Genomic DNA, 16,739 nt, shown 5'->3' on the forward strand with positions numbered 1-16,739 from the left:
TATGAACGGAACAACCTTTGCAGGTCTAGTTGTTTTCAAAATGGCCCCCTCAAAACTATGCAGAGAAGACACAGAACGCCAATGTGTTGCGGCCCTTGGCCTTCGTATAAGAAGCTAGTTGTGTTCTTGTGCTTCTGCCTTGGATTCAGCTTGTTCTTCCTTTGCCTCCCTCCTCTGCTTCCTGCTTCGTTCCTGCTTATGACGTTTGCTTTCCTTAGACTTTCTGCAGCTTTTTGCTTTCCTGTTCTGTTTTTTGCTTGCTGCCTTTTTACCTCTGCTGCCCCTGCCTTTACCTCTGTTTTTTTTTCCTTGGATTCCTTTGTTTTTCTTAACCAACTCAGTCTACTGTGATCTGGATATCTTTTGACTGCTACTTCCATCTCGACCACATCCGTAATTCATTTTTTTTGGGGGGATTTTTTTTTTTTTTGCATTACCCGTGGCATCAGTGTCTGGGATGTACTTCAGAGAGGCGCTGTGGCTACTGGGGGGCAGGGGAGAATGTCCATTTCTGTACATGGAAAACTATGCAGCAAACAAAGGAAAGACCGAAGGAAAGACATCTGCGAAGGCTTCACTCAAGAAGGGAGAGGTTGGAACCAGCACTGCCTGCAGCCAAAAGGATGTTAAGACTGTGCAAAATATCAGTGGGGTTGGAGTATCTAACCACCATTGCTCATCACCAAGAAACTACGGGTCTAGTAAATCAAGACAACCTCTGAGAAATTTTTGTGTCCAGCATTGCCAAAAGGTTATGAGGGACTCGTAATAAAACAACCAACCAAAGCGTAAGTTCCCTTGTAAGAGATCTAGTTCTGGAAAAGTATGCATCTCACTTTGCCAGCAGTCAAGAAGTTGTGAAACCACGTCAGAAGACTGGTGTGGAGAATACTGAAATCAAACAAACAAGTTGGAAGTTAGTGGTAGGAGTTTTCTTCCTGGCAGGCGAGTATACCAGGAATGGGTTTATAGTAGTTAGTCCTGGCAGGCGAGCGGACCATGAAAGAAGTTGGTAACTTGATAACCTTGTGGCAGAAAGAGTTGTGGAACCTTGGTTGAAAGAAAATAACTTGTATACTTTATTCAATGTTTACAAAAAATATCAATTAAACAAGTTGTGGTTTGCTATCCTGACAAAATGTTATTTTACCAAGAAGAACTTTTCTACACTAACAGAAGAATTGCATTTTAATCTTTGAACTTGTGTGTTGGAAGAACGTCAAGCGTCTTTGAGCTTGTATGTTGCATTCTTAAAAAGGGATATTGTGGAAGACCTTGTGGTGTTTGAACTTTTAGCCAGTTGTGGGAAAAGACATTTGTTATTTTTTCAAGAAAGACTCTAGGGTTGGAAAATACTTTTCTATTTTAACAGAACTTTGTTGGAACCACTATAATTTGAGTATTCCTGAATTGATCCAGGGGAAGGGACTATAGCCCTGGTCATAAGGAGTGCTTCCAAGACATATTTGAGTTTGAATTGAAAAACCGCATTTTTGTTGAACCAAAGGTCTGCCATATTTTCCTTGTATAATTTGTTTGTATGTGTAAGTGCAAGGGCCAGAAGGATTTTGGACACTAGGTCGGTTTTCTTTAGTTTTAGTCTGCTTGGCTGGGACCTCTGTGAGGTTAGGGAAAGTGGGGCGTTTATCAAAACCCTTTAACTTTAAATGAATGGCAGACTATGTGGAAACTTTACCTTTGTGTCTGTCTCGCATTTCTGACCGCTCACAGTACCCATATTGAATTGAAACTGTAACCTGAAAATATTCTAACCAATTCCTTCATTCAATTGTACCTTCCACAGTAAAGAGTTTTCTATCCTGTCGAAGGTTGTGGAAAGATCCATTAAAGCCAAAATAAAGATTTTCTCCCTTGCCCACATGACACACATCAATAAGCGCCAAATTTAAACACTGTTCTATCGGACCCAAAGATTCTTGAAAACCTAATTGAAGGTACGAGATTAATTTCCTCTCTTCATACGAAGTTTGGAGCTTCCGTAATATGCAGTTTACTATTGGCTTCAACAAGATATCAGTGAGATAAATGGGTCTATAACAAATTGGATCTTGTTGATCACCCTCCTTGAAAATGGGCACAATTGACAAGGAGTGTGAATAGTGATTGCCCCTCGCTTTGCTCGGGCCTAACTTAGGCTGAGGCCGTGTAGAACCCTGAATATGGGAGGGTGCAGGGGAGGTGATCGCTATATTCTAAAGGCGCACATAACTACACTGCCATCTATTCATAAGGGCTTGCGTTACAGAGACGTTGACCCCCTAAGTGACCCTTCACTAATTGTATTTGTGTATTAAAACAAATCAAACGGTGAACGCACTGATAGGTGTCCTTTCTAGAACTGCAACTCAAGACTCATGGAAATAGTAAATTGGCAATCGCATTGGACATACATGTTCCGCTTTGAAATGAATATATAATTTATGGTCATAAGATTTCTGCGATAAAGCCGAGAACATTACATTCCACAGGGACCACTGGAACAAATCAAATTGAAAAAATGGAGAACATTGTGCTTTGTATTGAATTGCAAGCCACTTGGGGATATAGTAGCTTCATTCTCATTTTAACTATTTTTCTTTTCTTTTACACCTCATACTTCTATTATAGCACTCTATATGAGGCCTTGAGGAAATGAGAAAAAAATTACAAACTATGCATTCGGCCATTGGCACATATATGTTTATTGGTTTACAATTGCCCTAGCCAACGCCAGTAGGGGCACTCCCTCAGTAACTAGTCCTACACATAACTATGATAGCATTTCTTTAAGAATACTAGGCATTGTGTTCATTTTTCTGTATGTAGGAAGAAATGGAAATCTATTGTATTAGTTCCGAGACCTTTAGAATTCAGTCAGTGCAGACTGTGAAACACTTTGCCCTATGAATGATACCGGAGTTTGCTGCCGCCCCTATGCACTTACTGTTCTGCTTCAGCGCTGTGCTTTCTTTCTGTTTACCAAATATGAGGTGATAGTCTGTGGCTACAAAATATTTATTTTTCTCCTTCGTAATAAATTAATTCTCATGCAGTCTCCAAACATTATTTAACCTCCTTTTTATCGTATAATTTAGAAATTATTTTTTGTTTAACTGTATTCACCTTTGTTAAGGTATTTCGCTCTGCCATTGTTTCCAAAAAATAGTGTTAATCTTCATGTGTCTTCTTGAACCCTTGGAGTTCCCTTGGGATGTGCGTTTATACATCTGAAAAAATAGCCACATTTTGCCTATGGACATCTATATAATATATCCCAATTTTCATTGCTATCATTGATTTCCCGGCAGTCTGGTCTCCTGGGGTGATGGAGGACAACACAAAACGTGTTAATGAACAATTCAAGCAGTCTAAAGCCTTCTGTCAAACCTTAGACTTCAATACTTTATTTTGTGCCGTTTTGACAATGATGCAATTATTTAGCAAAACCTCTTTTTTTGTTTAACTTTTTTTAGGGGTCTGCAACCTTTGGCCCGACAGATGTTTTGGACAACAGCTACCATTAGTCCTAACCAGCATAGCCCATGGTGACAGATTATAGTAGTTGTAATCCAAAATATCGCATTTGCAGACCCCTGATTAAATATTTGCAAATGGTGGTTGTTAATTTAATGAAACTATTAATCCACACAGGCTTGTTATGTTGTATATTTGCTTTGTTTAAATGTTATACTGTGGACATACTTTTGGTTATTTTACCAGATGTCGTTGGTTGATTTGGGAAAGAAGCTTTTAGAGGCTGCACGCTCAGGCCAAGATGATGAGGTTCGCGTTTTAATGGCAAATGGAGCACCATTTACCACAGATTGGGTAACGTGTTTTTTAAAATTCTTTTAATTCACTATGTCTTTACTTTTATTTTTAGCAGTAATTGCAACAGAAATGGGTGTTATATTTATTGAAGATTTTAAAAACGTGTTTACGCTTTGGTTGGATTACCTCGAGGTGGCCTCTCCATGTGGAATGTTAGTTTTGAGAAGATTTCTTGAACACATTTCAGCTTTTGGCTTTTGGGGACAGACTAAAATATATACATCCACAACATACAAAAAACAATAATCGTAAAGTATGGGTGGGGGGTGGGGGGGTCCAATATCTGTGTATTCATTGCAGTTTTGGTGTAACTTCGATATAGTTCTAGCTGAAAAGGAGCTTGACCGCAAAAAATGGCTACTATAACGATGGTGACACTATTAAAAATGTTTGCACTTCTAAAGAGGCTGTTATTGGATGGTTGTTCTAGGTAAAGATCAGCATGAGGAATGCATTGTTAAGCCATCAGAGAAGATGCACTTAAGCTAACTGTTAGGGTAGATTTCTCTTATTTTGTGAAATCTTCACTCCCTGTGAGTCCCCAGTACTTTTTGCTGGACACCTTGATTTCTTTCGGACTAATTCTACTGGGTGAGTGGGAATCTTTTTCCACACTCCCCTTCTTTTTACTCTGGTGTAAAGGACCTTTTTGTGAAACAACACACAGCACTGTTAGGTAGAATTTCATTCTTTGCAATATTCTCCCTACTTGTGACTCCCACTGGTAAATCCCCTAGCTCTTTTTGCTGGACTCTTTGATTTTTGACCAGTTTTCCTGAGTGAGTGGGACCCCTTTTCCAGACCCACTCAGTCTTTTAATTTATCTCTGGGAACCTTTTTCAACCCTTTTGGTTGTATATTTTTGGAGTAATGCTTTCCTCCACCTTTTTGAGGCATCTGCAATGTATTTTTGCAGCACACATCACTTTCTGTGCAGTGTTACTGCGGGCTCTTTGAGCTGCCCTTTTCATTTCCCTTGATTTATTTTGTGGAATCATCACAGCTTGCCTTATTTGGAGTGCTGAGGGGACACAATGTATCCCCTTTTCCACGTCTCCTGTAACTTTCTAGTTACTGTGACAAGTTCATCTGAGTGGCTGCTGGCAGTGGATATTTTCTACCTATTTTTCGTAAAACTTACACGCAGGTTGCTGTCGCAGCTGCGGTAAGGGACACTTGGCCCACCATTGTACTAAAATGTTGCCTGTCTTCTTTTTTTCACCATCTCTTGATGCCTTGTGCTTTCTTGAGCCTTCTTCTACCTAGCTGAGTGAGATAGGTCTTGGTAATTCTTCTGTCGTTGGCGGGCTTCCTGGCGAAAGCCTGCCAAGGCTCTGACTGCCTGAAAGGACAGGAAGTGGGGGGAGGAGGGAAGGTGACCAAAACCCCCCTAGTCTTTGTCCTGCAATGTGGCTGCCTGGATCCAGCTCAAACCAAGAGGCTTGCTGTCGTTCTGGAGCAGCAAGCGAGTCGACCCATGGAACAAAGAATCTGAGGAAGGATGGAGTGTTGAGCATCCACCGAGGAATGCTGAGTGACCACTACAGCTCCAGCTTCCTCTTCTGATCGACTGGGAAGATCCAGACTGGCTGACTTCCTCCGCTGGACTTGTGGGACTAACCAGTCTCGAGACAACCTGCATTTTGAGCCGTCCCACGAAGAGCTGCAATTGTCCTGGGCTGCAATTTCCCACCTGGACCAATGTGCTGCGCATCGTCTCCTGAAGTGTGGTTTCGGCTGGAATTCGTGGGCATCCTGCTGGACCTCCAGTGACTCTTTCCCGCTATGAGATGTCTCCCCTTCCAAGTCGAGGACTGAGAAACGGAGAGAAGTCTGCTGTGTGACACCCGTCGCTGAACTGAAGCCTGTGTCGAGTCCCAATGAGCCAGTATCGTGAAGACCATCTGCTGGGTGTCCCATCCAAGAAGATATCCGTCTGATCCTGCCAAAAATGTCCTTCTGCCTCCAGGCCAAGAATCAGAACAGAGACTGCTGTTGCCTCACTTGGGGACCCGCAAATGAAGGTACTGTCCCACTCCAAGGTACTCACCTGGGTGCTTGCTGTGTGGAATCAAATTCCTCTGAGCTTTCTGAGACGCATTGGAGTGGACAATCAACTTTGTTCTCCCAGACTTGAAGGACACTGGTCCTTTTGGTCTACAATCTTTCAGGGTGTCTACCTGACCTTCCTGAACCACCTTTTAGCTAGGCATTTTACTTACCTGCAACACAGAGGATACCTACTATTTTTTTTACAGCATCTGCCTTCCTTTGTTTTGCAGTCCAGGGGACCAGGTTCCCTTGCGCCTTGTCTGACTCGGAGACTCTTATCCTCAGATAGGGTTAGGCTTCTTAAAGTATAGGCTGCTTAAAAGTACTTACCAGTATCTGTGTTGGATTGCTTAATGTTAGTTACAAGAATTGATGTAATACTCTTGACTACTTACCTCTGTTCATCTAAAGTCTACTATTTCCTTGAGTAATGCTTATATGCCTTTCTGTATACATATGAATGTTTGCTTACCTTTGATTCTAATATTGTGTCAGTTGGCTTAGTATTAATAATAACCATATTTTCTATAAATCTAAGTGTATTCTTGACTATAGGTGTGCTGTGAGTTCTTTGTACTTACCTACAGCCCCCCCTCCCCCTAGACTAAACCTGCCTCCTCAGCCATAGCTACCAAACCTTTTTGGTGGTTCAGGCCAAATCTTAAGAATTGGAGCCCTGCATACCTAAGAATGAATCTTCTCTAATCCTATCATAGGTGGACTTTAGTAAACCTCCCCAAGAAGCACCTTCTGTGCAGTGTTGTCAGAAGCTCCTAAAGCATCTCTTTAGTCTTTGCTTTCCCTGATTTACTCCTGCAGTTACCAGTGTAGGAGGGGATACTTTTTTATCCTACCTGTGTTTTATTTTGCTAGATCAGGCCACACCACCTTATGTGGAGTGCTGAGGGGATACAGTGTGTCTTTTTTTCACCTCTCCAGTCCTATTTTGTTACTTTGACAAGACCATCTGTTCACATTTTCTTTACTTTCCATCGCAGACTGTCTTCGCAGCGGTGATAGAGATAAGGCACCCCATACCTAAAAAAGTGGCCTTGTTTTTTTAAGCTGTGAACAAGATGGCTTGTCCTTTCTGATCTCCTCTTCTACCATCCTGGGTGGGGTGAAGGTTCCATTGTCTTCCCCCGAGCTTCTGGTCAACCGAAACTCAACTGCCTCTCGCCCTGCAGTGTGCCTGGCTGAAACCAGTTTAGACTGGCTGTCCTCATGGACAGCCACCCCCAAGTTTGAATTGTGCATGGGGCATGATTGGTCCTGGAGCAGAAACTCAGTCGACCACTGGAATGAGAAGATTCTGAAGAGGACAAAGTAGGACGTCGCCAGCACTTCTGACTACAAGAGCCTGTTGAGTCTCAGCTGCTGTCCAGAACTCGTCACTCCAGTTAACAGGGAAGATCGGAAGAAGACTACTTCCTCCCATAGACTGGTGGGCCTAATCAGTCTTAAGACAAGCTACAATTCGCACCATCCCCAGAAGAGCTGAGACATACCGGGCCTGCAAACCTCCAATACCCTAGGGCCTTTGCTGCATCACTGTGCAATGTCCCCGGAAGCACAGTTTCGTCTACAACTTCGAGGGCACCCTTCCAAGTCTGCAACAATTTGAATTGGCTTCGGAGCATCTCCTCAACCAGAGGCGAGGACAGAGAAACTGAGTAGAGTTGACCGCCGTGACATTTGCCTGCCCACAGAGCCTGCAGAAGGCAACAGCAAGCCATCACCCTGAAGATCCATTGCTGGGCGTCCTTCTGTACGAGTGCTGTCGAAAGATCCACCAAAGTCACCTTCTCCCCATCCCTAGGCCAAAGAACAGGAGACTGACTGTCGCCTCACCGCTGGAACCGTCCTGCAGCAACACCTTCATTCAATGGTTGTGTTCACCCCTGGTATAACCTACCTGGGGCCTGCTTGTCCTGTGACTCTGGGGGTTGCAGATATGTTGCCACTCCTCAGGTCTCCGAAGAGCGACATTGGGAGCTGGGAGGGGCCACCCTTTGTACTCTTAGCGGTAAAACCACCTGCCCATGGACACCGGTCCTTGAGTCATCCATTCTGGGGGTCATCCTAACCTCTGTGAGCCTACTTGTAACCACTGAATATACTTACCTGAAACTCTAGGGGATCCCTCCTGGACCCTAGTATTCTGAACACTGTGTTATCTTATTGCCTTTTCCTGGCCAATCCCCAGCCACTGGTGGCCCTGTGGTTCATCTGAATTTTGAGGAACTCGCCCTAGATAGAGTAGAACTATTAAGACAGGATTGGGTTGAGTTTGGAATGTTTGCATTTATGTTTCCGGTCGGTTTACTATGTTATTTGTTACTATACAAACTACTCTAAAGTGATTACCTAAGTGCATATGTGGTTTACCATTGAAAGAGCATTGCAAGTGATCTTGTACTGTATATGTATATATATATATATATATATATATATATATATATATATATAAATTTGATTTATAGTACTTACCTGAACTTAGCTCTAACAGTGTTTCTGATGCTGGTGGATCTGCTTAAAATCACATGCTGTGCTTATAGTCCGCCATCTATTGGAAATCTCGGAGTATTGCATCTTTCTTTCGAAGATCGAAAGGGGACGTCGACATGGGTGTGACTGTAACACTATCCCTAGCGTGACGTGCAGTGTGCCCAAAATCCCTGGTGCGTCGTGGTCCCTCAGATATATTTTTTCCACCAACCTAGTTGGTCGCCTATGCGGAGCTCGCAAGAGTATTATATTGCTAACTTTGTCCCCACGACCTACGGTCGTCTAGTCTCCTGACTAATCTTCTCAACACTGCCTCGTGGGTTTTCCGGCCGCCGCCGACATCTACAACTGCTCGTCGACTCTTCAACTGCTCGACAACTGTCAACCGTGTGGCATCGGCCCTCCGGCCAGGCCCTTACAGTAGGGAGAGTGGGGCCCTGCGTTTATTCATCTCTAAGAAAGTATTTCCTCTACTCCTCTCTTTCTCTTCTTGGTCTGGCTTCCGCTGCCCTCTGTTATGGCGAGGACGCCCTTTAAATTTTGCCTGTCGTATAACGACAAGTTTCCTTGGAAGGATACCCGTCGCCTATGCAATCTGTGTCTTCCTCGAGACCACGACAAGCGCTCATGCAAGGCCTGTAAGCTCTTTCGACCGAAAACGTTAAAAGACAGGCAAACTAAACGGTTGGCAGCCTACGCTATGCAGGCCGAAAGCCTTTCCCCATTGGCGCCATAACTTAGGACGACGAGCAATCCGTCGGCAGCCATGGCTCCAAATTGGAAGCCAGCAACCTTTCAGCGGAGCCTGCAGGCTCTCAAATGCCCGTCCCCGGCCCTGTTATGGTGCGATCACACCCCGGCGACAAGGGCACCCACGCACGACGGGCACAAAAGCACCAAACCCCTAAGGCCTCTTCGACGGAATCATCGAAGCGCACAACACCAACGGGGCCGCCAAAGCTGTCGACGGCACCTTCCGAACCTCGCGGTTCGGCACCCTCCACGCAACCGTCTTCGTGGCATGCGACTGGGCATTCCTCTGGAACGGGTGTTCACCCTAAAAAATACCGTCCTAGGGCGCACAAGCACCTAAGGCCTCGGTGGAGTCAGCGACCGCGACTGCACCTTCAGGCGTGTCGAGACCTTCGATACAAATGCCAAAAATCTTCGAAAGCCTTGTGGCTATCCTTTTAGCAGCCACAGAACACAAGGGCACCCTCTCTTGTCAATGCAAGTATTCTGAAGCCCCCCAGCCTCTCTCTAAGGCCTTATTGGGAAATTCTCCCCCTCCTGGCAACCTTTTCCACCTCCAGATCCTTCTGCCTCTTCCCTATGGACTAAGGAGAAGTTTGAGCAATACATGGACAAAATGGCCCAGTTTATTGACTTTTATGATAGGTAGATTACATCAAAAAGGCCCAGGGAAGAGTACTCCTGCCTCATTGCTTACAAACTGCAGAAATGACCCAGCTCTGCACAAGGTCACCAGGACGATATCTTGGATGTCCCAGAGGACCCAACACAGGAGGGTACTTATGATGACCTTAATACTTTTGCACAAGACATGGCTGATCAAGACCCATACTGGGATCCGGATCAGGGCCCTTGGCTATCACCAAGGCATACCCCTGACCCGGACGTCATCTGCCTAGATCCCCCTTCTTCTCCTTCACAGAGGAATTCGTCACCTGTTGACAATCAGATGTTGTTCAATGCTATTTTAAAGAGAGCAGCCAATCATTTCCAGATTGCAACACATGAGGCAACTCCAGACTCAGACTTGGTAGAGGATATCCTCAAGGAGAAGGCCCTACTAAACTCTAGGCCCCTGGCCCCTTCCATGCTGTCCCCGTCTCGAACACGGGCAGTCAACCTCCGGGTTGAAAAATGATTCCGCCCATCACCTTCAGATCAACTCTAGATAAGGGGTCATACTACACCAGATTCCTTGGTGGTCACTACCACTGAAAAGAAGGTGAGGGTTCCACTGCCTTCGGCGGAAGCCCTTCTGGCAAGTTACAGTGATGTCCAATGGGGCCTAGTTCAGGATGGTCTTCAAGATGTGCCAGAGCCCACCCTATCACGCCTGCTGGTGGTCGTGGCTGAAGGCAGACAAGTCACTCATAACATATTGAAGAATACTCTGGACTCTGCTGAGATGGCTAGAGTCCCACCTGGTTAAAGAACTACAGACCTCTTTAAGCCTGAAACTCGGGCCTCTCTGATCAACAACCCAGTGGAGGACTCCAACCTTTTTGGGAAGGCTGTTGATGACGCCAAGTCGCTTAGCCAGATCACGGCTAAACCCTTCCACCAGCGTGGAAGCTCGAATTTGCGCTGGTCCTTTCGTGGCCAATCCTTTTCCTGCTTTCCCCAAGGACAATACGGCCCAGCAAATACCCACTGGTCCTCTAGCCAAGGCTCATCTAGTAACAACCAATACGAACAAAGAGGCCCTTGTAGGGGCAAGGGCAGAGGCAGGAACTCTACTCCTAGAGGCTCCCTGGCCTCCACCTCAAAGTGACTTGCCGGTTCAGGTCCCCTCCCATGCTTCCCTGGTCGCGGGTCGCTTGTCATCATTCATCTACGCCTGGGAGGGAATCACTTCAGACCAGTGGGTACTAAAGACTGTTGCCCACGGGTACTGCATCGAGTTTCACCGGCCACCTCGATACCACCCACCGAGAAGCAGACGCTTGTTGCCAGAACACCTGCATATCCTGCTAGACGAAGTTCAGGTCCTGCTGGAAAAGGGCGTCATAGAAGTCGTCCCCCTTCTCCAGGTAAACAAGGGTATTTATTCAGTGTACTTCCTTGTACCCAAATAGGATCTCACCATGCGCCCTGTTCTAGACCTGCGTCCAGCAAACCAATATGTCAAACCTCAAAAATTGAGGCTGCCAACACTGCAGCAGGAGGATTACATGGCCACATTGGACATGAGATGCATACTTTCATATTTCAATGTTGCCAACGCACAGAAAGTACCTCCAGTTCATGATAGAGGACACCCATAATCAGTTCAAGGTTCCCCCCTTCTCGCATTGCCTCAGCACCAAGGGTATTCACAAAGGAACTACCGGTAATAGCTGCTCATCTGCGCACACAGTCCATCCCAGTCTATCCTTACATCGACGACTGGCTCATAACAGAGGATTCGTATGGAACATGCCAGACAAATACCCAGAAGACGGAAGACCACCTCTTCAACCTAGGATTCTCTATCAATGAGAAAAAAATGCAGTCTAGACCCCAATCGGGTCAAACAGTTTCTTGAGGCTCTAATTCGGACCAAAGACATCCTCTTCTTTCCCTTCTAACGAGAGGGTTCAAAACATGCTGTTCCAGATCCCTCACTATATAGCCAGTCACCAGGTGACCCTACGCAAGGTCATGCAACTGTTAGGGATGATGGTTTCCTGCATCTACCTAGTTGTCAAGCCAGCGGCCAGTGGGACAATCAAGTGGTTGTCTCGGCAGCCCTCATTTAGTCTCTGCAGTGGTGTTCAAGGGAGAACCTTCTGCAGGGGAGAACCTTCACGACCCCAGCAGTAGAATCCACTCTCACCACTGACGCATCTCTGACGGGGTGGGTGGCTCACCTCCTTCAACAGAAGGTGCACAGTGTGTGGTCCCCAGTGGTAGCATCCACATAACAACTTGTTGGAACTGCTAGCAGTGTTCAAGGCCCTGAAGGCCTTCCAGACACACCTCCAGGGGAAGACTGTTCTAGTCCTCACGGACAGTACTATGGCCATGTATTACTTAAACAACCAAGTGGGCACTCATTGTCTAGGGCTGTCCAAACTGTCCCAGTACATATGGAAGTGGGCGCTCAAACAAAAAAATGTTCCTCCTTTCACAACATGTTCCAGGGGAACTCCATCTTCTGGCGGATACACTCAGCAGAGACTCCCACCCCCCCCTACCCACAGAGCACGAGTGGCGGCTACAGGAGGACTTTGTACTCAACGTCTTGGCAGAATGGGGCTTCCCAGAGGTCAACTTGTTCGCCACTCTGGAGAACACCCAATGCCCAGATTATGCCTCCATGTACCCTTAGAACTGCTCCAAGGGGAACGTTCTTTGAATAACATGGCCTGGGAAATGTGTCTACGCATCCACCACCCTCCAACCTCCCCCCAGATTCTCCACTCCAGAATAGTGCACAAGATGCACCAAGAGCCAGTCAGGATGATTCTGGTGGCCCCGATGTGGGCCCGCCAGCCTTGGTTCTCCCATCTCATAGCAATGTCAGCCTCCCCTCCCAGGAAGCTGCCATGCCCGTACAACATGCTGTCTCAAGTCCAGGGAGAAATACTACATCCATGCTCACACTCTCAATTTAGCAGCCTGACTCCTGAGGTCATAGAGTTCAGGAGCTTCCAGCTCCCTCAAAGATGCATGGACATACTCGGAGAAGCACGGAAACCTAACACCAGGCATGGCTACTCCATCAAATGGAAGCACTTTGTCATCTGGTGTAACGGCAAGGGCACCAATCCTATTGAATGCTCACCTAAAGATATCGTCCTGTACCTAACCCACCTGTTAGAATCCGGTCTGGTTTTCAATTCTCTAAAGGTCCACTTAGCCACACTTTTGGCGTACACCACGTCCCAGAACAAGGTTTCATGGTGGAAAATTCCTGTAATTAGTAATTAAAGCCTTTATGGAAGGGGTAAAGAGACTTCATCCCCCTATTTCCAACCCAGCTCCCGGGTGGGACCTGAATGTTGTTCTTACCAGATTAATGGGGCCTCCCTTTGGACCAATGCACAAGGCTAACCTTAAAGCACACGTCTACAAGATCGCCTTCCTAGTGGCGATCACCTCTATAAGGAGAGTTAGCGTACTACAGACCTTTCAATTTAGGACCCATTTGTCACGATTCACAAAGACAAGGGGGTTCTGCGCACACACCCTCGCTTTGCGCCTATATTTATCTCAATGTAAACCAGTCCATAGAACTACCCACCTTCTTCCAGAACCCCACTAACATGGCGGAAAGAAGCCTCCACACACTGGAAGTAAGGAGTGCGGTTATCTACTATCTGGAAAGCCACTTAGAAAAACAAACCAATTCTTCGTTTAAGTGGCAGCTGTTAGAGAAGGGGAGGCTGTCTCTAAATCCGCTATCCCCAAGTGGATCGTAAGGTACATCACACTGTTACACTCTTGCCAAGAGCGATCTACCCTTCACCCCTACACCCTGCAACACAACACTACTGCCGAGATACAACCTCTTGGTCTGATTCTCAGGTGGGACAAGCAGTGCTAAGACATCTCTTTGCTACTGTTCCTTCACACATCCCACCACCATCTCTGGGTACTGCTTGCTAGTCTATGCACAGCATGTCATTTGACGCAGATTCACAAGCATCAGAAGACACGCATTACTTACCGTGATAGCATTTCTGATGATTGGATCTGCTTAGATTCACATGCACCCACCCTTCCTCCCCACGTGGAATAGAAGGAACATAGACCTCTTACACCTTCCCTCTTCTGTACTTGCTCACTCTGACTATAAGGCTCCCTCACGGCAGAAACGAACGCACCCAGAGGGACCACGACCCATGTGGGTTTTTAGGCACACTACACTTCACGTTGGGGATAGTGTTACTGTCGTGCCCATGCCCATATCGACGTCCCCTTTCGATCCTCGAAAGAAAGATGCAGTACTCTGAGATTTCCACTTGATGTCGGACTATATGCACAGCATGTGAATCTAAGCAGATAAAATCATCAGAAATGCTATTGCGGTGAGTAATGCATGTCGTACGTTAAATAGTCAAAGGCGTGTGCGGTAACTGTTTTATATTACTGTGGTTTATTCGTGTTTAATTATTAAGGCCTAGAATAAATGTGTGTGTGTGTGTGTATATGTATATATATATATATATATATATATATATATATATATATATATATATATGTATATGTTTATATATACTTGCTTGTCTAAGCATATTCTGTGGAGATTTACTGTTTGCTCATTGTGGGCTTCTGATCGGTTCCATGTATTAAATCCGCCGCGAAAATATCGCGATGCAAAAATATCGCCATATTTTTCTGGTGAAATTCACACATGGACCCTGCGGGGGACACCCCCGCAACACCTGCATCATTTTTTAATGTGCGGGGGACATCTCGCAACCCCCGCTCCCACATAATATTCCCAACAAAAATATTGCCTATGGCGAACCAAACGGCCATATCTACGGCAATATTTTTGTTGGGGATATTATGTAGTGATACCTTCCGATCACTCACACCCCTCCTGAGACTTGGTCTTGACCGCCTGCCAATCTACCGTCTTTGGTCTGAATTGTCCAGAAGGTTCCCCTGTTACACTAAACTAGGGTGGCCTCCTAAACCTCTGCCCACCAGGTCACAGTTTAGAAATCCATCTTAACATGTCCACTAACAACTCAGATGAACTGTTTAAAAACTACAGGGAACTTGCCAATTCTACTGCAGTCTCCACTTCTCCCCTGACATCCCTGGCCCTTTGTACTTCACTGGCCTCCCACTTCTTCACCAAAATTCAGGACATCCTGTCCTCACTCTCCCCTCCTCTACTCCTCTCCCTCCCCCTCCACAACTCACAGGCCTCCCTTGGCCCCCCTCTCCTCTTACCTCTTAGTCTCCTCTTCCTTGCCCATAGCACCGGATGAGGTCTCTAGACCAGTCCTCTGTATGAAAGTCTCCTCCAAACAGGTGCTCCCCTGTTCCTCCAGAACTATCAATGGACAACATTACCGCCCTTGCGCCAGCCATGACCGATTTTTGTAATCACTCCTTTGCCACCGACTCCTTCCCGCTAGCCCTCAATCACTCCCTTGTGAATCCTCTCCTCAGGAGGGGCCCTCTGCTGACCCCTCCTGCCTGGCTAACTACCTTCTTATCTTCATTCCTGGGCTGGTCATCTCCAAACTGATCAACATACTGAATCTGTTATGATATATGATTTGGTATTTATAACACACCTTTAGACCAGTGTTTCTAGGCGCCACAAGGCAAGCCGGGCAGACGGAGGGATGACGAGACATCTCCACAACCACCAGTCTGGCTTCAGAGCAACCAGAGGCACGGAAACAGCTCTTCTGAACACCCATGAAGACTTGCTCTCAAATCTCGATTCCAACTCTTCATCTGTTCTTATTCCTCTGGATCTTTCCTCTGCTTTCGACACCGTCAATTGTGCCACCCTAACAAATCGTCTCTGTGACACCCTTGACATCACGGGCCTGGCACTGGATTGGTTGACCTCTTTCCTCTCCGAATGACCTTCCCTGGTCCGACTGTGACCTTTTCTCTCCCCTTTCACACTCTCGACCTGCAGCGTCTCTTAAGGCTCTATCCTCTCGCCGTGCTTTTCAACATCTACTTTGTCTGGTCCGCCTGAGCTCCTCCTCGCCTCACTTCCTGTGTTAGGCAGATGACACGCAGCTCTCCTTCAATCTTCCCTCTACTTCCTCTACATCCTCCTCTCTCATCCCTGACTGTCTGACTGCTATTCAGGCATGGTGTGTTGCCAGCTATCTCTGCCTTAATGCCAGTAAGCCTGAGCGCCTTTTCATTGGGACCCCAGCTCCCTTCTTCCCTCCTACCCTCTGGCCACCCTCTATGGGTCCCCTCCGCTCACCCTCTTGTTCAGCAAAAAACCTTGGTGTCATCTTTGACTTCTCTCTCTCCTTCTCTCCTCACATCGCGAACCTTGCCAAGAAGGCCCACTATCAGTTGCACCTCCTCAGAGGCATTCTCCCTTTCCTCACCTTCCCCCAGAAACTCAATGTCTCCAGAGCTCTGGTCCTCTCTAGACTGGACTACTGCAACAGCCTCTTTCTCAATCTTCCTCTATCCTCCCTTTGCCCGCTTCAACTAATGCAGAATAGGACTGCAAGACTTATCCTTGGCCTCAAGCCCAGGGACCGCATCTCTCCGGCCCTAAAATCTCCCCATTGGCTTCCGGTTGCTGCTGCTAGGATCAAGTTGAAGACACTGCATCATCCATAAAGCTTTCTGGGACCTGGGACCCCTCTACATCCAACTCTCTCTCCCTAAATACCTCCCTGCTAGAGCCCTTCTGCCTTGTAGCTCCAACTCTCTGCAGAACAGACTATTCGAAGGGATTGTGTCCTCCGACGTATTCCTCATCTTAGATATCTCCTTCCAGCTCTGCTGGCCTCGGAAAATGTTTTCTCTCTAGAGGGCGCTGCGCGTCGACGTCCTCTGAGTCGATGTCCCTCGACAGCTGCCGTATCGACGTCAACGTCATCCTGCCTATAAAGGCCGCGCGCAGAGTCCGTTGTTCAGTTCCGTTTTTCCGCGCTTACTCAGTG

The 16,739-nt window shown here is 46.5% G+C and overlaps 1 protein-coding gene across 6 annotated transcripts in view; it reads left to right on the forward strand.

Moving 5' to 3' along the window:
• Positions 1 to 16,739, forward strand: part of GABPB1 (GA binding protein transcription factor subunit beta 1) — an 841,719-nt gene that overhangs the window by 169,101 nt on the left and 655,879 nt on the right. For 5 of the 6 annotated variants that reach the window (XM_069624968.1, XM_069624969.1, XM_069624972.1 and 2 more), the window contains one exon: positions 3,721 to 3,828. The exons of the other annotated variant lie outside the window; for it this stretch is intronic. In XM_069624968.1, the coding sequence (XP_069481069.1) occupies positions 3,721 to 3,828 (108 nt within the window). The remainder of the gene's footprint in view (positions 1 to 3,720; positions 3,829 to 16,739) is intronic. 6 annotated transcript variants of the gene reach the window in all.

This window comes from Ambystoma mexicanum, chromosome 11 (genome assembly GCF_040938575.1).
Source record: "Ambystoma mexicanum isolate Mex_15411 chromosome 11, UKY_AmexF1_1, whole genome shotgun sequence".
Taxonomy (NCBI): Eukaryota; Metazoa; Chordata; class Amphibia; order Caudata; family Ambystomatidae; genus Ambystoma; species Ambystoma mexicanum.